The sequence below is a fragment of the Manis pentadactyla genome, chromosome 7 (assembly GCF_030020395.1).
Source record: "Manis pentadactyla isolate mManPen7 chromosome 7, mManPen7.hap1, whole genome shotgun sequence".
Taxonomy (NCBI): Eukaryota; Metazoa; Chordata; class Mammalia; order Pholidota; family Manidae; genus Manis; species Manis pentadactyla.
Genome location: NC_080025.1, coordinates 131,979,791 through 132,004,706, shown reverse-complemented (window position 1 = coordinate 132,004,706; position 24,916 = coordinate 131,979,791). Strand labels below are relative to the sequence as shown.

General features: G+C 46.5%; 2 protein-coding genes across 6 annotated transcripts; one reads left to right on the top strand and one right to left on the bottom strand.

Annotated features, from left to right (window-relative positions):
- The first annotated feature begins 398 nt into the window (after positions 1–398).
- CYREN (cell cycle regulator of NHEJ) lies at positions 399–5,371 on the top strand. Of its 3 annotated transcripts, none has more exons than XM_057504788.1 (5): positions 399–936; positions 2,020–2,295; positions 2,968–3,043; positions 3,731–3,763; positions 3,972–5,371. In XM_057504788.1, the coding sequence occupies exons 2-5, from the start codon at positions 2,156–2,158 to the stop codon at positions 4,212–4,214; spliced, it is 492 nt and encodes a 163-aa protein (XP_057360771.1). In that variant the 5' UTR covers positions 399–936; positions 2,020–2,155; the 3' UTR covers positions 4,215–5,371. The 3 variants fall into 3 exon arrangements, with proteins under 3 accessions (XP_057360771.1, XP_036761457.2, XP_057360772.1); XM_057504789.1 differs by lacking the exon at positions 399–936 and adding an exon at positions 1,131–1,575; XM_036905562.2 differs by lacking the exon at positions 3,731–3,763 and having other exon boundaries at positions 418–936.
- On the bottom strand, positions 4,888–19,387 carry TMEM140 (transmembrane protein 140). 3 transcript variants are annotated; one of them, XM_036905560.2, is made up of 3 exons: positions 19,113–19,387; positions 8,122–8,365; positions 4,888–6,437 (listed from the first exon to the last, which is right to left on the bottom strand). In XM_036905560.2, the coding sequence occupies exon 3, from the start codon at positions 6,398–6,400 to the stop codon at positions 5,846–5,848; it is 555 nt and encodes a 184-aa protein (XP_036761455.2). In that variant the 5' UTR covers positions 6,401–6,437; positions 8,122–8,365; positions 19,113–19,387; the 3' UTR covers positions 4,888–5,845. The 3 variants fall into 3 exon arrangements, with proteins under 3 accessions (XP_036761455.2, XP_057360770.1, XP_036761454.2); XM_057504787.1 differs by having other exon boundaries at positions 8,122–8,315; XM_036905559.2 differs by lacking the exon at positions 8,122–8,365 and having other exon boundaries at positions 19,113–19,375.
- Positions 19,388–24,916: the final 5,529 nt, after the last annotated feature.

Here is a 24,916-nt window from a genome sequence, read left to right as displayed (position 1 = left end):
ACATTACCTAGGGGATGAGGAGCCCAATCAGATTCGAGGATGCTCAGAAATGGGAGGGTTGGGAGGTCCTGGATAAAATGATTTAGCAGGGTTCTTGCTAAAATTGGCCAATGCAGAGGAGCAGCGAGGCTCAAAAGTCAGGGCCGAGTAAAGAAGAGAGTTCAGAGGAGCCTGGCTGGAGTCTGGCCAAGGAGAGACTGTCAGGACCGGGGACAGCAAGTCCAGGCCTCGGTCATCCGCCCGCAGGCCCCGGGTCGGTGGCGGGGCGCGCTGACCTCTGTCTGCCGGCAGGGGGCGCACCCGGGCCTCCGCGCCTGCAGGCGGTGGGAGCCGGAAGTACGGGGCCGCGCGGAGCCACGGCCGCGCCAGAGCCAGGCCAGGTCCCCACGGACGCTGAGGTCCAGACGGGGCCCAGGGTCCCACAACCGCCCCGAACCCACCTCCCTGGCTACCCGGAAGCCAAGAAGGGGCCGCTCGCCCGTGAGGCCGGAAGCCCGGGAACGCCGGGGGCCCCTCCGCGGGCCGGAGTGAGCGCGCCGCGCGGTCCCCAGGTCAGCGCGGCCCCGAGTGGACGTCGCACCGCAGGTTGACGCTGGCCTGGTCGCTGCGGGCACGCGTGGCCCGGAGCCGCCTGCACAGAGAGGGTGCGGGTGCATCACCTGCCGACGGGGCCCGGGTTCCCACCGCCTGTGCTTCTCGGAGCCCGGGGCTGCGCGTCGGGCCGTTGGGCTCGGCGTGTGGAGCCTCTAGGACTTGGGTGCGAGACGTGGCTGGCTATTTAAGAGCTTTCCGTGACCTTGTGCGAATCCTAAGGCCGTTCCTCGTCTGGGAGATGGACTTACACCACCTGCCTGGGGATCAAATGTCTGCATGGACCGCCCAGCGCCTGGCGCCTAGCAGTGCTGTAGAAGTGGGAATGACTCTTAACCATTGCCGGTATTTTTTTGTTTGTTTGTATCATTAATCTACAATTACATGAAGAACATTATGTTTACTAGGCTCCCCTCTTCACCAAGTCCCCCCCAACACACCCCATTCAGTCACTGCCCATCAGCGTAGTAAGATGCTGTAGAATCACTACTTGTCTTCTCTGTGTTGCACAGCCCTCCCTATGCCCCCCGCCTACATGCTAATTATACATGCTATCACTGCCGGTATTTTGACAGAAATGAGGCAGTGGCGAAGGCCTGTCCTCTGGCCAGACGAGTTAGAATGATTCCTGCTAATTCTTTTTTTACGTTGTCGACAGCCATTCCAGATGAGCAGTATGACGGAGCTATGATTCAGAGAGGATCTCTGGCTGACCCTTTTCTAGGCAAACCTCGGCTCCAGGAAGAGCCAGTGTAGGTGGGGCCGTGAGCTGCTTTCAGGGCTGCCTGCTACGTGGAGGGTAGAGACCTGCGCTGTTTGAGTCACAGGTCCTGACTGTGCTTTAGGAGGAGGGGCTGAGGCCCTTTGGGGTTCTGCACCCGAAGGCTAAGCAGAGCTGTGATCTCTGACCTCTTCTGCCGGCTTACCTTGGGCCAGTCGGAAGTCTCTGAATAAGGAAGGGTGTCCCTGCTGTGAAACCTTACTGTGAATCAGGATGGCCTCAGGGTTTCCTGTAACCACACCGTGGTAGAGGAAACAGCAAGTGTAGAGTTGGGGGAGGTGAGGGAGAGACCTTGAGAATTTATGGGCAGGGTAGGCTGGGCACCCTGGGGACAGTGCGTGTCTTGGGTGGCAAGGAGAAAGTGGGGTTCCTCCTTCCTTCCTTTCTCCTGGGAGGGTGCTCACCCCTTTCCTCCTGCTTCAGATGGCTCAGTGCAGAGGCTCCCGGAGGCTTTTCTAGTTGGGCCTGGCTGCCCCCAGCCCTGTGCTGGGTCAGGGGCTGCTCTGTGAACCCAGCAGCCTGCCCAGCCCCCCACCGCTGATGCCCTGCTCACTGTCCAGCTCACCTTTGTCCTGACCAGTAATTTTGGTGATGACTACAAGTATTCTAGCTTATTAGAATTCACTGGACTTTGTTCTTCTTTGTAGGAACTGAAATTTTGACTCCCATTCAGAGCAAACTGACCTGTAATCCCAGATGTCATGAGGGTGGGATCTACTGTCCTGAATTAGAAAAGCAAGTCATTGCACTTGGGCCCTGAGTCCTCTTCACGGGAGGCCAGAGATGGAAGCTGTAAAGTCTGGCAGTAAAAAGAGGGTCCTTCCCACATGGATGACGGCCCAGGTGGCAGAGAAGAGCAAGGTATCAGTGAAGACCCCCAGAAGGAGGAGAATGGCAGCAGTGCCCACAGTGGCTGCAGCGAGGTGGGGCAACTGCGCGGGGTCCTGGGGAAGCAGGAGGCAGGGGGGCCGGGGCAGCACAGGTGCTGGGCTGAGTTCTGTGTTGGCAGGACGGTGAGGTGGGTGGTCTGTTCCGCTCTTCAGAGGTGCCCAGGCTGCAGGAGGCAGAGAGAGCTGTCTTCTCACCAACAGGCACCTGCTTCTGCTTCTGTTGGTGAACGTCCGTCGTCAAGCCCCTACGTGTCAGCTCCCTCTCTCAGGGTTACACACAATAGCCAAACTCTCAGAGACCAGTTGTCCAAAATGCCAGTCTCTTTATTTGCAACTTAAAATGTGACCACCAAGTGGTACTTCCTGTGGGCAGCTCTTTAGGACAGACAGGGGAGCAGCAAGCTGCTAGATCTGCTTGCATCTGTGTGTGTGTGTGTGTGTGTGTGTGTTAGTGTCAGTTTGATGCTGGAGCTGGCCATCATGCCTGTTTCAGATGCCTGGGGGAGTTGGCAGGGGGTGGGAGGCTGCCCACTGTCGCCTCCGCAAAGCCCCTGTGCATTACTGGTCATGAGGACTAGGAAGCTGTGTCTGTGCCGAGGAGGCCCTTGCCCCTGGTGGCAAGGCCAGGGGATGCTGCTGCTGCTCTCATTGTCTTCCTCCTGGGAGACCTGAGACTGTCCCAGTGCCACTCTGCCTTTCTTTCAGACTTCCTGCACTGAACACTGTGTACTGCATGAATGAAGCTGAAATAGTAGATGTTGCTCTGGGGATCCTGATTGAGGTAAAGTCAACCGTGCCTTTACTTTATGACCTAAAACTCTTCTTGGGCAGAAACTAAACTGGTCCCTTGATAAATAGGCCAAATTGGGAGATGCCCTGCATCCTCTCAGGGTGCGCACGGGATCCCCCATCTGTCAGCCCACTTCCTCCACTTGGCCTGGTGCATCTCTCAGATCATGCGCCCCTTGGCCTGGCCTCATGTGAGGGGGCCCGCCCCCCCGAGCATTTGGCGCTGGATACCTGGGGAGGGAGTGGTGGTGGGAGAGAGCAGCGCCTTCTGGGGTGATGCTGTGTGTGCTCATATGTGGAGGGGACAGGAGTCTGTAACTGGGTCTCAGTCAGGGGAGATGACTTCTTAGCACTGCACTTCTCAGTGGGGCGCCCTGAGGCTCCTGGCTTCCCAAGGGATAGTAGTGGCACCACATTAGAGCTGGTAGTGCTTTATAGTTGACCAGGTACCTTTATATTTTACTCTGGCATTTAATCCTTGCAGTAACCCAGTGATACAGTTATTTCAGATATTATTATACCCATTTTACAGATGAGGAAATTGAGACTCAGGGATTCCCCTTACATAGCCAAGAAGTGACAGCCTAGGCCTACACTCAGGTTTTACCAGCTGTGCTCCTTCGTTTCTGTCACCCTGCCTTTCCAGATAAGTTTTTTCTGTTTTGCTTTTCTACTCCAGGGTTCCTCAGGTCGCTGCCCGCTTCCCTCCCAGGTTGGTGTTGATTCCTTCAGGAGCTGTGAGGGGTGGTGCGTGGGGGGTGACAGGAGGGTGAGGCGGGGCAGTCTCTGATTTGGGAGCAGTATCCGACCTCGTGCACACTGGCTTCATAGTCACTTCTGGGTATGTTTCTTACTGACAAACCAGCCTATTAGGGAGATAAAATACATATGTTTTGCCTGCTATTTCTAACACTCCACAGGCCCATAAACAGGAAGCACCCTTGGAGCAGCCGTTTCTGGTAGGCGCCGATAAGCCAGAGCCCCCCGCAGCCCGCTCAGCCTCCCAGAGTTCTCCTGGGAGCAGAAGTGAGGACGAGAACAATGGGAAAGCCGCCCTTTCCCCAGGCCTCGGCCGCGCTGCGGGTTCTGACTCTGTCTGCAGCAGAAGCCCCGATGAGGACGAGGACGTGTTAAAATACGTCAGGGAGATATTTTTTAGCTAAGAGACAAACTTCCCAGGACTTTCTTCCCAGAGCAGCTGAAGGAAGCTGGGCTTGCCCTCCCTGTCTGAGGGCCGCCCCCAGCTCCATGTCTCCTTGGGCTGGACAGATTCAGCCTGGAACAGAAGCCAAGAACGCCCCAGGCCTGGGAGCTGATAAGCTTCGGTGTTTAGTGTGCTTAAGCGAGGAATCAAAATGAGCTTCCTTCAGAATTCCTCCCTGCGTTGTGTCCCCTTCCTGCATAGGGGGTCCAGCATCCAGTATTCTGCTTTAGCCAGTTACCAGGTTTCAGGGAAAATGAGGTCATCGTAGTCAAACTTACTGGAACCAAAGTATCAACTTAGTCATTTTCAGAAAGAAAAATCTGGCTGCCAAGTCCACTGGAATTCCTACAGTTTGATCAGCATGATCTCTCCCTAGAGAGGAAGCCTATGTTTAAAATCGTTTCCATCACTCATCCAGCCCTGAAGCAGACAGACAGCCCACAGTGCCCTGCTCTGTCTGGGAGCTCGAGGCCCAGTGTGCAGATTGTTAAGGCTCCCCTCCGGACAGGCCTGCTTCCGTGAGCTGCCACCTTCCTTCCACTTGGTGGCCTCCGTCTTGGTCCCTAAGCAGCTGCAGAGCACGAGCGGAACAGGAGCCCAAAGGAAATGCGGAAGACGAGATCACGCCATAGTCCGTATTTCTACCTCTGTATTCACTGTGGCTTTTACAGACAGAATGAGGCTTCTGTACAGATTTTCCAATATACAGGTGCTGAAAAATACACACAATTCCCCACCACACAAGCTGTGTTTGAGTCCTTTCCAGTTCTGGGTTGAGAAGTGAAGAGATGTGGCATTTGTACGCACGTGGAACCGTTCAGTCCTGCCCACCTTCTCTCACCCAGGGATTTAGCGTGTTCTGCTCCTGAATTCCCAGGTCACATCAGGAATGATTTACCAGCTGACTCCCTTGCTCTGTCTGGCTTCAGATCTAAGAGCTTTTTCAAGAAAACCTTCAAAGCCACCAAGGCTGTTGTTCTCTGTACCCATGTGCTCTGTCTTAGTGAATCCCTTGGAGATCATTTCTGGGCCTTTGGGAGTGGCTTCTCGGGAGAGCAGCTCATCACAGCCGCTCTCAGGTATGGAGCAGGGAAGCTTACTCACCAGGGCCCCGGGGGAAACAGGTGCTCTCTCAGAATGTTCCCTATTTGTTGCCCTAAACCCTCACTGGGTTCCAGTGTGGCCTTCGGCAAACCATCCTGGAAATCTGGCCCCATGAGAGGGAATCCTTATCCCCACTGCCCTGAGGATCAAGGAAGAATGGCATCCTAAAAGCCATCAGTTAAAGCAGGAATTCTCGTGACAGTGGCTACATGGTTCCAGGGTGTCCTTAGGACCTTTGGACGTCCCCAGGGACAGACAGTCCTACACGAAGAAGCTGCAGGTGCCCTGGCCACCCTTGCTGCCTCTTGGCCCCCTTGACACTGGGTGCCCACCCCCTCCGCAATGGGAACCCTCCTCTAGAGCTTGAGGTCAGCATTAGCTATGAAACAGGATGGCTCAGGAGACACCCAGCGCATGAGTTCTCTGGCACCTTCTCTGGGCATAGTTCAAATTGAACCCTTGCAGTCATATAAGCCTTTGGCAGAACTAGCAGCTCTCAAGCTGGCTCTTGTCCTCCCCCCTCCAAGGGAACACAACTGTGGCCAGAAGCAGGAGGATGAGTAAGGCCTGGGCGGTGCTCAGAGCTAGAAACCCAGGGCCCAGGAGGGACAGCCTGATCCACTTCCACGTGTAGGTGAGGAAGAGGCCCAGGCCGCTGGCCAGCAGCAGAGAGGACATGGCTAGGAAGCCCACTGCTAGCTGCCACTCTTCCTGGTTTCCATTGCACCTGCCCAGGAGGAGAGGCAGGGGGACAAAGAGGGTGAGGACCAGGGCTCCATACACACCCAGTCTGGCCAGGGCCAGGCCGGCCCGAGGCACCCCCAGGGCCTCCAGCTCAGGGAACTGGAGGCACTGTAGGGAGCCAGTGGCCTCATCCCACAGGCAGAAGTTGTAGAAGCCGATTCTGAGGTTGGGCAAGTCAGTGAGGTCGCCGGTCTTCCAGAGCAGAGCGTAGAGCAGCAGGGAGATGACCACGACCGCAAGGACCACGATGCCCAGGAACAGCAGCTGGTCGCCCCACCGCGGCTTCAGGACCGTCATTTTCTCCTGCCGTCGGCAGGGCCGCCCTCCCGGGCACCTGAGGGAAGTCACATCAGTGAGTGTCCAGCTGTCCCTCTCTTCACAAGCTCAGGTTCTCCCTTCTGGGACCCCACAAAACCCTTGGCAAACTCCCCTCAGCCCCCATCACCAAGGACAAGAAATCCGAAGCACCACGCAGCCAGGACGGGCTCGGCGAGTCACCAGCACCTCTCCCAGGCGGCTCTGAACGCCTGAGATGTGGTCACTGGATGCCCTTTGCCAAAGGCTTTGCAGCAGCTTCACCACAGCCCCTGGAAACATTTGTGAGGGTCAGGGCTCCCTGACTGGGGACCTGGAGGAGGAGGAAGGCACTCAAGCCCTGGGGCCTGGGGCTCTCAGGGCAGCGGCCACTAGTGCAGCTGGGGAGCCGTGTGAATCACCATCGCTGGGCCAGGAACCAGTCAAATCAAAACTTCTGAGGCTGGGTGTGCTAGTGTGTTCTAGAAGCTCTGCGGGTCATTCTAACACGGGCCAGGGTTGAGGACCACTGCTGGAGCCCTGTCAGTTTGCCTGCCGTGCTCTGGCCACTCATCCCGTCAGGACGAGATGCTGCCTAGTAATGAAGTCACATGATAGAAATCACTACTTTTTAAATGTCTACAAGTTTTTCCTGACAACAATAGTAATGTATGTTAATTATAGAAATCTTAAAAAATCTTTGTAGAAAGGAAAATTGATAAGAATAACCTTTTATCACACCACTTACACAGAACCACTGTTAATTTTCTACCAATGTTTTTCCTATGTATTGATGTAGTTTTAAATAAATTACAGCATTGAACATAATGATTTTCACTGAATATTGTGAACATTTTTCAAAGCTGTTAAATATTCTTCAAAAATATTTAATGGCTACCTAACTGTTCATGTCATAGATTTATCCATTACACTTCAGACAAATTGTTTCCATTTTCTGTCATTATAAGTGATAGTCAATGAAGATGCTTGTATGCTTCTTGTTAGGCTAAACTTCTAAAAGTGAGACATCACTGAGTCAAAGGTAGAAATATTTTTCAGTGATTTTACTGCATATTGGCATATTCATCTATAGAAAACTTACTAACTGTAGTCCCTGTAGTAGTGTGTAGTGTGAATAGTATATACCTTCCTCACCATTTATGAAAATTCTTTTCACTATGTTTTTAATCAGAGGGACTTCTCCAAAGCAGCCTCTATGAAAATAGCCTTTATATTTATCAAGTTTTGATATGGAGGAAAACAGCCATTTATATCCTGAAGTGCTTAGGGTCTCAGTGTTGAAACCTTGTGATAGGATGCTGGGCCAAAATACAGAGTGGCATCCTGCCAGCGTGCCCAGCCAGGAGTGCCAGGTGTTGTCCAGCAGAAGGGGATGGTGGCCACTGGCCCTGGGAAGTGACCCAGAGATGTACACAACCCTGGAGATCAACTTCTGGAGAGTTCCCTTAAGAGGAACAGTTGCCCCCTCTTTCCCAAAGCTGCCTGGAGGGTCTCTCTGCCCCACCCCAAATTTATTCTGCAAGAAGACCAAAGGGAAAAAAAGACTACGGTATGAGAACAGGATGTGGGGCCAGCTGGGGGAGCAGGCGGCATCATCAGGTGGTCAGGCTGCAACAAGTACCACAAGCTACTGCCTATAAACGAGGTGTTTACTTCTTACAGTTCTGGAAGCTGGGAAGTCCAAGATCAAAGGACTGGCTAACCTGAGGTCTGGTGAGAGCTTCCTGGGTCATGGATGGTCATCATTTTGCAGTGCCGTCACACAGTGGAAGGGACAGGGAGTTCTCTGAGGCCTCTTTACAAGGGCACCAATCCCATTCTGCCCTTGACCAATCGCCTCCCAAAGGCCCCATCTCCTAATGCCGTCACGTTGGGGGTAGGAGTCAGCATCTGAATTCTGGTGGATATAAGCATTCAGTCTATAGCAGGAGCTCCATTCAAAGGACCCTAGTGAGTGAATAATGAGATTCAGGATTCATCAGCCACTTTTTTGGCTGAGACCTGGGGGTGTGGCCCAGGCGTGAGGTAGGTGCCTGTTAGAATAGTAACCTGAACCTCTGCGTGCAGTGAGGAGCCGGATCCATGCTGCTGCCACCTAACTGCGGCCTCTGCGCGAGGGTCTCCTTGGGGCCCTCACAGGAATCTCTGGACGAAGAGCGGGGCCCTCTCAGCAGAAGCCCTGGGAGCTGCCCCTCTACAGTGCTTAGCACTTCGGGATTAGTCGTTGGAGGCCTGAAATAGTGAAAACTCAAGAGGCTGACAACCCGTTTTGTAGTTGGGAGGTTCCTGGAGCAATGCTGCTTGCTACAGAAACGGTTACCAGGTACAAAACAGTGTCTTTAGTCCACACGTTTTAGACTGTATAATGAGAAGTTTTAACCAGCTCAGCCCCACAGTGTGGGAAAAATACCCAACAGAAACATATTTTGTATGGCTTTGCATATTTAACAAATGTTTGCAAAACTTTTATCTGTGTTTTTAATGGATTCAGGTATTTCAGGGTATAGAATAGATTTCCAGGACTGGAACCCTGACTAGTGCTGTAGGAAATAAGCATTGACTTGCTTTCATTATCCAGGAACCAACAGGTTGGGAATTGGGGTGACTATATATAAATGTCCCTGTTTTCTGCCTCTAAATCCTACTAATTTTTTACCAGATTTCCTGGCCTGCTTCTGATTCCTGGCCCACAATCTGATTCAGCTGAAAGCTAGAATTATGTTCCCACTAGCTGCAATCGCTCCAAGGAACAATCGCCATCTATTTTGCTATCTACTTTATCCCCAGAATGGTGCCAGATACACAGTTGGCCCTCATTTTGGGGGGAATGAATGAAAGCACCAGGTAGTATCCTTTCGTTATTTCACATACATATTTTAGGAACGTATCTTAGCCAGACAGCAAAGCCAAGGTGAGGGCCACACTGTGTGTCCCGGGTGTACCTAACACAGTGCAGGGGGTGCCTGCTACACACTTCCTACTGGAGTGTACACAGACTTCAGGAACTCGTGGATGGAGGTGTGAAGCTAGCCCAGCTTTTTTTCCTAAAGCTCCTCAGTGAATGGATATGGATATTTGGTGGGAAACCCCCCAGCACCCTCTCCTTGGCTGTCCTCAGAGCCCACCCTGCTTTTCTGTTTTTGGCTCCTAACAATCCTGACAATCACGTTCTCACCACAGTGAGCTTTTTAATTCTCTTTAATGATAAGCCTGTGCTTCCTTCAGGGGGCCAAACGGGAGACTGCTGAGTCACTGTGGCCATTTTTAGGTGAGCTTTTTCCTGTTTATAATAATTCTGATTGTAGATAATATGCTGATTGTAGAAAACTAGAAAAATGCACACAAGTATGGAGAAAAGACTAACAATCATCTGTAACTTCAGGTTGTAGCAATAACCACTCTTAATAACACATTTCCTCCTATAATATTGTTTTGCATAGTTGGGACCACAAAAATATATATTTATATCCCACTTTGCAAACATCATTACAGCATGCATATTTCCCTATGTCACTAGAAATGTTTCTTAAACAGTATTTTTAATGGCTGTACTTAGCTGTATTAGTTTTATAGTTTCTATGTGATATTTAAGACATTGCTTTGTGATATTATATATAATGCTGCGGCGAATGTGTATCAATTTACCCTGCCAGCAACACTAAGATAACGAACGCTCGGCTCCCTCATCCTCCCCAACTGAATATTCTCAAGCCTTTTATTCTTTGATAATGCCAAAGGACATATCGTTGTTATGTTTTCCTTTAATGAGGACATTTTAACAGCTTCCAAGTGCTGAGTGTCTCTATGTTTTCCGCTGTGAAGTGCTATTGGTTCTTTTTCTTTTTATCGAGTTTTAGCTTTTGTCATTCTGTATGAGCTCTTCATAAATAAAGCTCTTAGCCTTTTACCACCACAACTGCCATAATAAGGGAAAAGCCTTTTTGCTGCACAAGAGCTCCTGGACCAAGACACACGTTCAGACTCCAAGCCAGCGAGCTGGCTTGACCGGTGTCACCTGGGAGCCCCAAGGGAAGCAGACTCCCAGTGAGGGGGACAGAAGGGAAGCAGTCTCAGGCGGTTCATTTGAGGGAGTTTGTTTGTTCATTTTTGTTTTTGTTTAAGTGCCTCTAAAATTTTCACACTGGTGGCATGGTGGCTGAGACACAAATAATATATCCTCTTCTAAATTATGCTCGTCAGTTTCATATTAAAAGAGAGAAACTTTCAGGAGGTCCTGTTTGAGCGAGGACTGGAATCTTGGTGGACTGTCGCTCTGAAACATCCCTCTGGCTGTCTTCTGCTGGGTGACAGGGCTGCAGGCGCCCCAGGCCCAGAGCACAGGACACCGGAGGGCAGGGAACCAGCAGGGACCACGAGGGCGCTCTCCCACGCTGGGCTCGCATTCCTGGCCTGTCTCAGAACAGAACAACTCCCTGCCTGGGCAGAGCCGCTCTTGAATATAAGGAGCACTTGCAAAGGGTAGAATGAGCACTATCTTGCTGTTGACAGTTGCTTGTTTACTTAAGACAGCTGAAGTACTGTTTGCTTTCTTGAGTGGCAGGATCCAAATGAGCTTTACCAACTGCCACAGGACCTTTGTCCTTTTCATAGAGGAAGGTTTGTAGCTCCAATCTCCACCTCCCAAGAGTACTTTGCACTTTTTTCGTATATGCTAAAATATCTATCAGCTTAATCACTCTAGAACTCTATAGTATGCAAATATTGGTCATCTGCTTATTTATAATTTCTGATTTGTCACTGCCCTAGTTATGGCTTTACATATTACATTTTCATCTTGAAATTCCCATAAGATTCCCTCTCTACTTTGTCTTATACAAAAACAACCAAAAAAACAGACCAAAACAAAACAAACCCACAAAAAACCTCATTCTGGTTTTTCAATTCCTTTTGCATGCCTGAATGTCTAATGACATTCAGTGACCAGGCTTTACATGTAGCTCAGGCTTATTTAGTCTCTTGCCATTTATGTGATTCACTACCTGATGTCTCGGTCATTAATAATGCCCCCCAGGCTGGCCTCATAGGGCACCCTTACACTGTCTTCATGTCAGGTGATGGCTTGTCTACCACCTGTGGGAATTCCATTTCATTAAGTGTTTAACAACCCTTACAGTGTGCCCAGCGGCAGGGACGGGCGTGCCACAGACAACGTCCTGCTCAGAGCTCCATCTCCAGAAGGCTGGGGACTAGAATCTGGAACATTTGCATCCCTCCACCAAGGAGCAATAGCTATGCTCTCCCTGGCAGGTGTGCATATGTTCTGGAACTTGCTACTAAGGATGACCCTTGCTACCAAGGCTGTCCTCCTTTCATGGGCGACATTAAAAAATGTGCATTCTTCCTGCTTCCTTAGGAATAGGACCCTCAGTGCTGTTCCGCCACGTCAACTCTTGGACCTCTCTTCCCATTTATTATTCTTGCTCTCCCCTCTGTCTCTGAGCTTCTGCTACAGTGGCTTCTTTGGTATTTTCCAAAAACTTAAGGCGGGTTCAGTACATGCCATTCTGAATGACTGGAAGGCTCTTCTGTGATTACCTCCTCCTTCCCTCGCCTCCCTTGGGTCTCTGCTCAGAGGTGCCTTTCTCAGTGAGGCCACCCCTGGTTAGTATTATAAAACTGTAACAGCCCTCCATAGCACCTGACACCCCCTGAGCTCCCTCAATACACTTTCCCACCATCTAACACGGAACATTTTATTGTCTTCCCCCCACCCCAAGGAATGTAAAGTCCATGAGGCCAAGGATTTTTGTGTGTCCCTAATTTTCATGTATCTGTGACTGGCTAGCTCTGTCATCTGTCTACCTGTCATCACCTATCTACCTGCCTATTATCTGTCAAAAACCTACCTATCCTTTACTGTTATATCCCCAGCACCCAGCACTACCTGGCACATGGTAGGCGCTCAGCCAGTATCTACTGGATGACAGGAGTGACTGAATGAGCGTCGGCGATGGCATGGACGGCTGCTCTTAAACTTCTCCCTCTGTTCTTTTTTGCCTACTTTTCTGTCCTAACTCTCCTTCTTCTGGTCCTTCTCTATTTTTTTATTCTTCCCATTTCCTAAATGTATGTTTTCTACAAGGTTCTCCTCTCTTTCTCAGATTTTTCACCTAAGCCTACAGCTTCAAGGGCTGAACGCTTTGAGATCACTTGACAGGATGGACACTGAAAGTGTTGGTGGCTGAGGTCAAGGGCCAGCAGTTCCCTCCCCCACCTGGCACGGCCAGGAGCAACCTGCACAGTGGCCTAGAGGACAGCCTAGTAGAACCTGGATGTTATAATTCTGTTGCCATCAGATGTTACACATTTTGCAAATATTGCAGAATAGAAGCATGAAAGGAAAAACAGGTAGGCTGTTAGGTTGTTATCAGTTATAAATTCACCTCCTGGCCTTCATGAATGATTTAAGAAAGCTATAGGGGACTACAGAGGGAAGAACTTGCTTTGAGAATTTTCTCTGATCAGTGGAAGGCATCTAGAAGGAATCTAACTTGGCTGTGAGCTTATTAATAATTAAAAACAGACCTCAAAAATCTTTTGAGCATTTACTTGTGTCAGGCCCTGTGCTAAGCACTTAGTAGGTATTATCTTATTAAATTCTCACAATAACCCTAGGGGAGCAGATTTTACTATTATTACTCCCATTTTCCAAGGGAGACAACTGAGGCTTAGTGAGGATCAGTAACATCTCCAAGCTCACATGCCAGTGGACGGCGGTCTGACAGGCAGGACTGTCTTCTACTGTAAGAACCTACCTCTATCTAAGCCAGTGGCTGCCTACGTAGGCCTAGTGGACCTTATCATGTTATCATTCATTATCATTTGCACTTCATGTAGTAGAGACAATGTGGAACGATGGTTCTGAGTGTAGACTTTGCACTCGTGTCCTGGGTTCATTCCCAGCTCTACCATTACTACCATTAGTAGCTATGTGACTTTAGTTATTTAACACCCCTGTGCCTGGTTCTAGTTTCCTCATCTGTAAAACAGTTATAATAACAAAATTTATTTTATAGATGTTATAGAAATTACATGAAGTAATTTATGCATAGCATGTGGAACATTACCTAGTAAGTACTATTTAAATTACTACCTTCAGAGAGGAAACTGAGGCTCAGAGCAGTTAAGCCCAGGGCCACATGGCCTGTCCGTGGTGCAGTTCTAGTGGAGACACAGAGTGTTGACCATGAACGGGGCTCCTGGAGGACGGGAGCTGTCCTCGTCGATGTTTGCTGGAGATCATTCCACATGCAGCCATCACACAGGGACACGACGGTTAAGAGCACGGACCCCAGAGCCAGACCCCCAGACTCACACCGCTGTCCCGCCTCACGGTTGCCTGAGCTCAGGCACGTCACACAGCCTCCCTGCTCTGCACCCTGGTCTGTAATGTGTCACTGGCTGGTCGTGGGGGTTGCAAGACTGAAGTGAGTTCGTTTTATGAGCCCAAACAGACCGGAGCCTGGCTGTGCTTCCCCGACAGTGCTGATGAAGCGGTGACTGGACAAAGGGTAGTAATGGGGAGCGCAGGAGGGTGGAGGCTGGGAGTGCGGCATGAACAAGACAGGCAGAGCCCAGGGAAGACAGTATTAGCAGGATGCGGCCGGAAACAGAGAACCCGGCAGAGAAGAGAGCAGGGCTGAGTGCCTGCTTGTCAGAGGAGGCCCCCAGCCCTGACTAACATCTCTCTGGCTGAACACATTTAGGATTAGTGTGTTCATGCTTTGGGTGTGACTCTGACGAAAATAAAAAGGGAAGAAGAAAGGGAAATGTGTCATATTTCCTTTGGCAGAAATGTGAGCCCAGATTCTTTTTTTTCAAAACTGGGCCACAACCATGTTTCCTAAAAGTGTTTAGGGCTGGCAGCTCCCTGGGGTTCACAGTGTGCTATGTGAGCGGCTGGGCCTACGACCAGCTTTTTAGGGAGGGCTGCCATATTTTAACTTACTTAATTCTTCCAAGTAGATAAAAACCTCATTACCAGCAGTAACTGGACTGCACCATGGGGCTGCAACAGAGGGTCTGCGCACAGGTCTCTGTACCCCCCACCCCCGTGACAATACGCTATGGGCTCAGGCTGCTTCAGTGGTCCCACTGATGTCACCTTGCTACTTGTCCAGTGTTCTGTTGCTTATTAGCCCTTGTAGCAGATGACCGAGCTGGGAACCAAGAACTAAGGGAGAAAAAAATCCCTTAAGAAAGAGAAAATGTCTGCACCTTATAATTCTGGTTTTTATGGGTGAGACTCTACAGTCCAGTTTATGGGAGGCTAAGGTTCCCAGAGTTCGAGGACAGGCAGTACTGGACACTCGCGACTCCCTCTGGCTGCCCCTCTCCGTCCTCTGGCTCCAGCCTGCTCTCCTGCAGTCACAATGGAGTCGTCAGCCCCCATCGACTGAGGCCAGGATATCATCTTGTGACTCCATTAAATACACACCGAGGGTGACTCTGGGGAATCAGCAACGCACAGGGCAGACCAGGTACCTGCCTTCACCGAGCCTGCACTCTTGGGGAGACAAACACAAAGCATATATTTTAAAAATATAATTTTTTAAAAGATTTGGGAAGGAAACAAACAGAATGAAGTAAAGTAGAGAAACTGGCAGGAGTAATTGGTGAAGCTACATAGGAGGGCCAGGGAAGGCCTGTCTGCAAAGGCAACATTTGGTTGGAGGCCTGAGGCATGTGGAAGAGCCATCCAGAAAGAGTGCAGTGGTTATAAGCAGCTGGTTAGGAGAGGAGCAGACTTGGGGCTGGGTGGCTGCAGCCCAAGGACAGAGGCTGGGCAGTGAGCAGACCCAGAGCCCTTGTAGGCCAGGGTGAGAGGGGTCTGCATTACATCCTTCTAACCAGCTGCTCTGCTGATTCATGGCCCAGTCTCCCAGGCATGAGGACGGGGGCCCCAGATGGTGTGGCTGAAGGTGCAGATAGTTGCTGAGTTGGGGAGGAGTGGAGCGATGCCAGGCATTACCTCCTGAAGGGTTGCCCACCAGCCCTTCTACAAAGACACAGACCTATTGAATGTGGTCTGCACCCAACAGTCAGGAGGAAAAAAGAGGAGGAGGTAAAGAATAATTGATAGTCACTAAGACCTAGACCTGAAATTTTGCTAAAGGTATTTTATTTTGAGAGTTGGCTGGGAGGGAGGTTAAGTTTTTTAGGAACATCACCTCCATCCCTACACAAGAGGATATGACTTTCACCAGACAAGTTTGTAATGCATTTGAAATGACTTCAGAACACATAGAAAAGTAACTCACAGGGAGCAAATCACAGACAAACTGAGTAGCAGGTGCTATGGGGCTTCCCCTTCCATCCTTCAAGCCAGTATTTGAAAGTGAGTCTTGTCACTTGACCCTGGTCTAGGGACTGCATCACCTGCGGCCCTGTGCTTCCCGGTGGGCTGGGTGTGGAGGATGGGGCAGAAGTGTTCTCTGCTCTGCCCCGGGACTTCGCTGTTAGTACCCCACTTCCCTACTGCTGCCAAGGCGACAAAAGGGATCTCTCCTCACAAAAGTGCTGGGGACGTGGGGTCATGCCCAAAGCCCACTGAAGCCTAGGCTTGGGCTGATTACCTTAATTCCTATATGGGGACCCACAGAATGGAGGCCACCCCAGTGGCCTGGCTCACATCACAATTCAAAACCTAAGTCAGCCTGCATGGGAAACATGGCCAAGGAAGCCTAACACACACCAGTCACAGGCCTCCAACTCAGCTTTACCTTACCCTAGAAAGCGAGACCTGCCTGCCCGGGAAGGAAATCCCGACCTCCTGGCCAGTCACGCCATGCCCACGTTGCCTCTTCTTAAGCTCTGTAAAACTGCTCTTGCCCCAGATCCCTCAGGAAGAGTGCTCCATGACTGTGAGGTGCTGTGCTCCCCCAATCCATGGATTGTTTTTCTTTGAATAAAGAAACAAGTTAACTCATTAAAACCTTTTAGTTTTGTTGTCTGACAGCTGAAGAAGCTAAGGCAGTGAGAGCCCAGGGGAATAAAATAAAGCTCTGAAAACTCTCAGCAGTAATGAGAACATATTGTCTGTGTATTCGAAGAATAAATTTGCAAAGAGCTTTACATTTATTCGTTTGCTTTAAGATGTATCATTTTGAGGCTGAGGGCAGCCTAGGTTCCTATAATAACTTGGTGGTGGTGGTGGGTGGGGAATTGGGTCAAATGAAACAGAACGGCAGGTCACGAGGCTGGACAGTTCAAGAAAGCAGAATATCCCAGGAAAGCCACATATATGAAGTTAACACACAATAAAGTGGCATTATAACTCAGTGGAAGAAAGAGTTTTCATTAACTGATGCTGAAGCAGTTGATTAGCTAACTCAAGATAAAACTATTTTAGGTCGTCATCTCACTCTACATAGTGAAATAAAATTCCCAGGGACCCAGGAATGAAACATAATGGACAAAAAAAAAAAAAGAAAAAACAGCAGAAAGTAGTATTTGATTTATAAATGAACATTCTGCACTTAAAAGCAATTGAAATTACAAAGAAAAAATTGTAGACTTAACTTTCAAAATACACATTTCTCCATCACAAAAACAACATTAATAAAATTAAAAGTCAATGAGCATGGAAAATATCTGCAGCAAATATGAAATGACTAATGTACCTAACATATGAAATGTTCATGCAAGCAGATAAAAATATTAGCCCACATAAAAATGGGCAAGGAATATGAAGAGATATTTCAAAAAGAAGGTCTGCAAAATACCGAACTGTGACTATTGTACTTTCTACCACACGTGTGGGAGTTGTCCTCCACCAAACAATACTGTGACACCAGCTGGGTGTCCTGTAATTTAAATCAATTCTATAGTGTCAGATCCCACAGGTTTAGGCTCAGTCCCACAGAACACTCCCCCTGCCTCGGATGGAGGCTTCCGTATTACGTGACTGGCAATCATATTATGACTAATTACCTCACTGGGCATTGGTGACGAATTTGATCTCCAGCCACGCTCACCTCCCTGAAGAAGGTTGGGTTGGGGCTAAAATTCCCACCCTCTAATCAGGTGCTTGGTTCCCCTGGCGACCAGCCCCCATCCTTAGGGATTTTCTGAAAGTCAGCTCATTAACATAAACTCAGATGTGGTTCAAAGGAACCTGTTATGAATAAAGAAGACACCTCTGTATCTCTAGTCACACTTAGAAATTTCCAAGAGCATTAGGAGCTCTGTGCCAGAAATGGGAAAAAAGATCAAATATGTAGTTCTTATTATATAAATTACTATATCACATGGCATGAAAAAAAAGTTCGGTACCTTTTGTAATGTAATAAAAAACATCAAGCAAAATAACCTATGAGTTTCCGGGTCAAAACTGCAGATAAAAACACTTGATACCAAGAGTGAGATAAAATGGATATTCTCACACAGTGATGCATGGAACTGACTATCATACAAACTTTCTGCAAGGCAATATACACAAAATTTGGCAATATGCACTAAAAAGTAGTCCTTTTGGCCTAGTAATTCGCTTATGAGTCTATCCTAAGGCAGTAATCAAATGCAATCAATGACTTCAATACAGGAATTTTCATCACAATATTACTTTGGTAAAAAATGAGAAGTATCTTGAGGGCCCAACATCAAAGTTAAATTATCAAGATGATGAAATCCTATGCAGCCTTTGAAAAACCAGGTCTAAAACCACACTATGTAGTCTGACTGCAAGAAAGAGACTAAGGAATCATTCTAAAATACTAACATTAGCCGTGGTATCTCTGGGTGGTGGTGTTCTGGGCAATTGTTTTTCTTTTTGCAATAAAAATGTTTCCAAAATTACATGTTATATTTATGTAAAAGTGAAATGTAGAAAACAAACAAAAGCAACCTTAGCTGGAAAGAACAGTGAGAAAGGGGAATGTGTGCAAAGTCAGAAGGAGACCATTGTAAGAACTGATTCTCAGATTTAGGACTTTGGGAGGGATGGGCTGTAGGAAGAAGATACTGGAAAATGCACTTAAGTTCTCATGAGGGAAGGAGGAAAGGAGTCCCATATATGCACGTATTTCTTTTTTCCTTTCCCAAAGAAGCCTTTGATTTTACAGGTGAAGAAGCATAATGGAAGTTGTTAGAGAAACAGCTCACATTAAAAAAAAAAAAACTTAAGATACGCACCTATGGAACTAACATCCCACCAGGAATTTCCATCAAGGCATGAGAAGCAATGTAGTCTAGTAACAGAGGGTCTAAACATCTCTTAGGCCCCATTTAGAGTCTTCCCGAGCCAAGAACCCAGGTTTTCTGATCATCTTCACCCAGTGTGTATGGTAGGGATTCGTAGAGTTCCTGTAACCACCTTTGGGGAAGTTTTGCCACTGTGAGGCAGGGCCTGCTTTTGTTTGGCTGCCCGCCCATTTCGGACATTCGACCTTGCAGGCCACACGCATTTACTTGTACAGACTTTGTGCAAGGCCCCGCCACCCACTTCTCCCGTGTGCCTCTAACCAGGGTGCCAGCATTACCCTTCCCACTGGTGAGGTCAGAGACTGCAGGGTGAAGCTGAGGGAGTGCTGGGGAGGTCGTACATGGGGGAGGGGTCACTGACACTACCAGCAACTGCCCGGTGCCGGTGCCAGAACGTGAAAGGTCTGAGGAGAGAGCCAACTCCCTACAGAAGGGCAAGCTGCAGTGCATGCAGGGGGGTGGGGGTACTTACAAAGAGAAGATGCGGGACCCACAGAAACACTCATAAACAGGAGGCACAGGAAGTCAGGTTCAGCTGATCCTTCCTTCTGGAGGCTTCCTGGTGTCAGGCTCCGGAGGACACGGGGAGCGGTGAAGGGCACTTAAATGCAGCGCTGAGCTTATGACCTGCTCACATTCGACGCTGTACTCAAGTAAACAGTTCTGAACTTTGGTACATTTATGCTGACTGATGTCACTATCAGCTGATTTCAGTTTCATTTCTTAACTTGCCGGTAGTGGTGGCTCGTGACTTTTCAAAAAGAAAGAACGTAAACAGTGTTGTCGTTCGCCAGACCACGTACTTTGCCCACACTGGAGCCCAACCAACCAATCGACTTGAAGAGCCAGATGAGTGTCTGGATTATTATCACACAATTCCAGACAGGAAACTGGCCAAGACACTCTCAAAGCTCTCAGTGATTTAAACACTGGTAAACCTAGAATCTTATTCAGAAGGGACTTCAAGATCCTGGACCTAGGTCACCCCCTGGGAAGCAGTTTTGCCATCTGTCCCCTCCTTTAAAGAGACCAGTTTTGTGGGACAACTGGGCTTCCGGAACACAAAACCGTGTCTTCCTAGTGTTCTCACCGGGGTGTTTAGACCAACGCTGGAGCGGCAGCAACTTCTCTTTTACTTCAAAATAAGAGCAGCAGAAAGCTTTTATTTTTGTAATCATAGGAGCTCCTAGCCAGAGTTTAGAAATTGCTTCCCTTACTCACATAACCAGCTGGAAATTCTGATTTGGGATTATGCTTGGTTAAGTCAGAGAGAGTTACCTAGTTACATTGCTGAATCCTTCGGGGTTTCTCTTCCCTTCACCCTGACTTTTCCCCAAAGGAGTTATTTGAGTTGCTACATTTTCCCCTCTTCATAGTTCTTTTAAATCCAAGCACTAGAAAGAGGTTTAGGAGATCTATAGAAAGGAAAAACAGAGGCCTTGGGATCAGGGAGCTCTGCTGCATTTGCAAATTAGTTAACCTCTCTGAACAGCAGTTTCTTATCTGTAAGGAGAAACAACACCCTCTGTGCATGGCTGTTGTGCAAACTGGAATAGAGAAGTGCTTAGTACGGTACGGGGCACACATTAATGGTAGCTGTTACTATTAAAAGTAGGATTTCTAAATATCTAGCCTTCATGATGATGCCTTCAAGGCACAGACAAAATTCACTTTTTGGTGCTAATATAAACTAATTACTCTGAAAACCGAACACTGGTGAGTGAAATGACACAGTACAGAAGAGACAGAAATGTACATTTAAAAGTTTATATGAACTTGCAATGCACATGGCTTTAAAAAGTCAGTGCTTCCAAGTTTGTTATTAAAAACAGCACCTCACTCTCCCACCTTCTCCAGAGGCAAAGCACCCGCACTATTTCACCCAGTTCTTCAGGTATTCAGCTTACTTCTCTAACATGCTTACACTGGTGCTTCCTTATTTTTCAGTTTCAGGCATAATCTTTTGACACTCATCTGTAAAAGGAGATTTACCTGCTGCTTCCCAACTCCACGTTCCTCAAGTATGAGTCCTCTCTCCTCCTTCCACACTGGTTATAATTTTATTTAAATCAGCATTCAATATCTCCAGTATTCTAACTAAATACCATGTAAAGCAGCTGAGCTGTGTAGAAAATTGTGATTTCTTTTCCTTCCCTGAACAAACTTTTGTCTTACCTGGAGATAATAATTGCCTTAAATTTTGCTTGTTTGCTGGTTTTCTAGGAACTTAACACTAATTTCACCTTCAAATTTTCAGATCTTTTTCAAATTTATATATGTGACACTTGACCTCTTCCTGAGAAAGGTTCACCAGTGACTTGCAACCTGCTCCAGTCTGGGCTGAGGGCTTTGACACCTGATGTCAGCCTGGAATCTCACTTCACTCCCATCCTGGGGATTCCCTTTGCCTCTATTCTATGCTGGATCTTCTATTTACTTCATCAAAGGCTTCTCTTGATTTAGTCTTTATTCTACCCTTAAACTTGATCAATCAAAGTTAGACTGGGTGTGGAATTTCAGGTTAAAAATAATTTGCCTTCATAATTTTGAAAGCCTTGTTCCATTCTATCTGCTTTCATGTTATTATTGAGGAATTTAAAGCTATTCTGCTTTATAGCTTCCAAAATGGCCTCCTTTCCTGTTCTCTTCCTCGTGGCTTTGTCTTAAAAAATAAAAATGACTGTTATTTTAGTGGGTTTTTGAGGAGTAAAATTAAATGTGTGTCCAGTTTCACACAGCTGGCCTGTGGGTGAGCTTGTTGCTCTTATCAAGCTAGTACCTCCTCTTAATTGCTTACCACGCAAATCTCCATCTCCATTGTTTTTGACAGAACCCTTAATCCCTTTATCCCTCCCTTCCCCCCCCCCTCCCCAGTCCCTTTCCCTTTGGTAACTGTTAGTCCATTCTTGGGTTCTGTGAGTCTGCTGCTGTTTTATTCCTTCAGTTTTTGCTTTGTTGTTATACTCCACAGATGAGAGAAATCATTTGGTACTTGTCTTTCTCTGCCTGGCTTATTTCACTGAGCATAATACCCTCTAGCTCCATCCATGTTGTTGCAAATGGTAGGATTTGTTTTCTTCTTATGGCTGAATAATATTCCATTGTGTATATGTACCACATCTTCTTTATCCATTCATCTACTGATGGACACTTAGGTTGTTTCCATTTCTTGGCTATTGTAAATAGTGCTGTGATAAACATAGGGGTGCTTATGTCTTTTTGAAACTGGGCTCCTGCATTCTTAGGGTAAATTGCTAGGAGTGGAATTCCTGGGTCAAATGGTATTTCTTTTTTGAGTTCTTTGAGGAACCTCCATACTGCTTTCCACAATGGTTGAACTAATTTACATTCCCACCAGCAGTGTAGGAGGGTTCCCCTTTCTCCACATCCTCACCAAAATTTGTTGTTGTTGTCTTTTGGATGTTGGCCATCCTAACTGGTATGAGGTGATATCTTATTGTGGTTTTAATTTGCATTTCTCTGATGATTAGTGATGTGGAGCATCTTTTCATGTGCCTATTGGCCATCTGAATTTCTTCTTTGGAGAAGTGTCTGTGCAGATCCTGTGCCCATTTTTTAATTGGATTATTTGCTTTTTGTTTGTTGAGGTGTGAGAGCCTTTATATATTTTGGATGCCAACCCCTTATCGATTACATCATTTATGAATATATTCTCCTATACTGTCAGATGCCTTTTTGTTCTACTGACGGTGCCCTTTGCTGTACAGAAGCTTTTTAGTTTGATATAGTCCCACTTGTTCATTTTTGCTTTTGTCTCCCTTGCACAGGGAGATATGTTCATGAAAAAGTTGCTCATGTTTATATTCAAGAGAGTTTTGCCTATGTTTTCTTCTAAGAGTTTTATGGTTTCATGACTTACATTCAGGTCTTTGATCCATTTTGAATTTACTTTTGTATATGGGTTAGACAATGATCCAGTTTCATTCTCTTACATGTAGCTGTCCATTTTTGCCAACCAGCTGTTGAAGAGGCTGTCATTTCCCCATTGTATAGTCATGTTTCCTTTACTGTATATTAATTGACCATATATGATTTGGTTAATATCTGGACTCTCTATTCTGTTCCATTGGTCTATGGGTCTGTTCTTGTGCCAGTACCAAATTGTCTTGATTACTGTGGCTTTGTAATAGAGTTTGAAGTTGGGAAGCATAATCCCCCCCCACTTTATTCTTCCTTCTCAGGATTGCTTTGGCTATTCAGGGTCTTTTCTGGTTCCATATGAATTTTAGAACTATTTGTTCCAGTTTGTTGAAGAATGCTGTTGGTACTTTGATAGGGATTGCATTGAGCCCTTCTTAATTTTAAAGGATTTTTTTTTGCTGGACATAGAATTCAACGTTATTGATACCATACTGTGTTGGTTCCTGTGGCTTTATAGTAAGTCTTTTAAGTCTCATAGTTGGGTAACATCAGTCCTCTGACTTTGTTCTTCCCTTTTAATATTGTACTGAATATTCTGGATCTTTTGCCTTTCCACATAAACTTTAGAATCAAGCTTATTGGTAATAACTTGCTAGGATTTTGAGTGGGATTTCAGTGCATCTATAGATTAAGATGGAAGAACTTACATCTTAACAATACTGAGTCTTCCTATCCATCTACATGAATATCTGTCCATTTATTTAGATGATCTCTTTTATCAGAGTTTTCCAGTATTCCTTATATATACCTTGGACATAATTTATTAGATTTATACCCAAGTATTTCCTTTTTTGGTGCTAATGTAAATGGCATTGTTTTTAATTTCAAATTCTAATATTCATTGCTGGCATATAAGATAGTAATTGACTTTTGTATGTTAACTTTCTGTTTTGTAACCTTACTTTAATTGCTTATTATATAATTGCTTATTACTTGTAACAGGCTTTTTTTGGGGGGATTTTCTACATAGCCAATTAAGGTCTCTGTGAATAGTTTTATTTCTTCCTTTCCAAGCTATATACCATTTATTTCCTTGTCTAAATGCATTATCTAGGACTTCCAGGATGATGTTGAAGAGGAGTGGGAGAGCAGACACCTTTGCCTAATATTTCTGATCTTAGCAGGGAAGCATCTAGTTTGTCATCATTAAGTATGATTTAGCTGTACATTTTTTTGTAGGTGTTCTTTCAAGTTGAGGAACTTTCCCTCCATTCTTAATTTGCTGAGTTTTTAATCATGAATGGGTGGGGATTTTATCAAATGCTTTTCCTGCATCCATTGATGTGATCATGATTTTTCTTTCTTATTCTATTGATGTGATTTATATTGATATTTGAATGTTGAACCAGTCTTGCATACGTATAATAAGGCCTACTTGACTGTGGTATATAATTTTTTATACATACTGTTTTCTATTTTCTAATAATTTGTTGAGGATATTTGCAACTATGTTCATGGCAGATATTGGTCTGTAATTTTCCTTTTTTGTAATATTTTTGTCTGGTTTTAGTGTTAGAGAATACTGACCTCATAAAATGTGTTAGGAAGTATTCCCTCGGCTTCTGTCTTCTGCAAGAGATTGTAAAGAATTGGTAAAATTTCTTTCTTAAATTTTTGGTAGAACCCATCTGGGCCTGGTGATTTTTCTTTTAGCAGTTTGTAATTTATTGATTCAATTTCTTTAATTGATATAGGCTTATTCAGATTGTGTGAATTTGGCAGATTGTGTCCTAAGGAATTGCTCCATTTCACCTAGGTTATCAGATTTGTGGGCAGAGTTGTTCATAATACTCCTTTATTATCCTTTTAACATCTATTGAATCAGTATTGGTGATCTGTCTTTCATTTCTGATATTGGTAATTTCTGTCTTTTTTTTCTTAGTTAACATTGCTAGAAGTTTATAAATTGTATTGACAGTGTAATATTATTTAGCACTAAAAATAAATGTGCTATCAAGCCATGAAATGACATGAAGGAAACTTAAATGCATATTGCTAAGTGAAAGAAGCCAATCTGAAAGCGCTACATGCTATACGATTCCACCTATATGGCATTCTGGAAAAGGCAAAACTATAGCAACAGTAAAAAGATGAGTGGTTGCCAGGGGTTAGAGGGTAGAGAGGGATGGACAGGAAGAGCATGGAGAAAATTTTAGGGCAGTAAAACTATTCCATATTATACTATAATGGTGGATATATTTCATTATGTGTATGTCCAGACCCATAGAATGTACAATGCCAAGAGTAACCCCTAATGTAAACTATGGACTCTGGACGATAATGATGTATCAGTGTAGGTTCATCACTGCCAACAAATGTATTATCCTGGTGGAC

Bases quoted from the DNA above. Each gene is read 5' to 3' on its own strand.
- CYREN (XM_057504788.1), top strand. From the start codon at position 2,156: ATGGAAGCTGTAAAGTCTGGCAGTAAAAAGAGGGTCCTTCCCACATGG. The intron at 2,296-2,967 runs GTGGGGCAACTG...CCTTTCTTTCAG, and splicing joins CCCACAGTGGCTGCAGCGAG to ACTTCCTGCACTGAACACTG. The intron at 3,044-3,730 runs GTAAAGTCAACC...TTTCTACTCCAG, and splicing joins CTCTGGGGATCCTGATTGAG to GGTTCCTCAGGTCGCTGCCC.
- TMEM140 (XM_036905560.2), bottom strand. From the start codon at position 6,400: ATGACGGTCCTGAAGCCGCGGTGGGGCGACCAGCTGCTGTTCCTGGGC.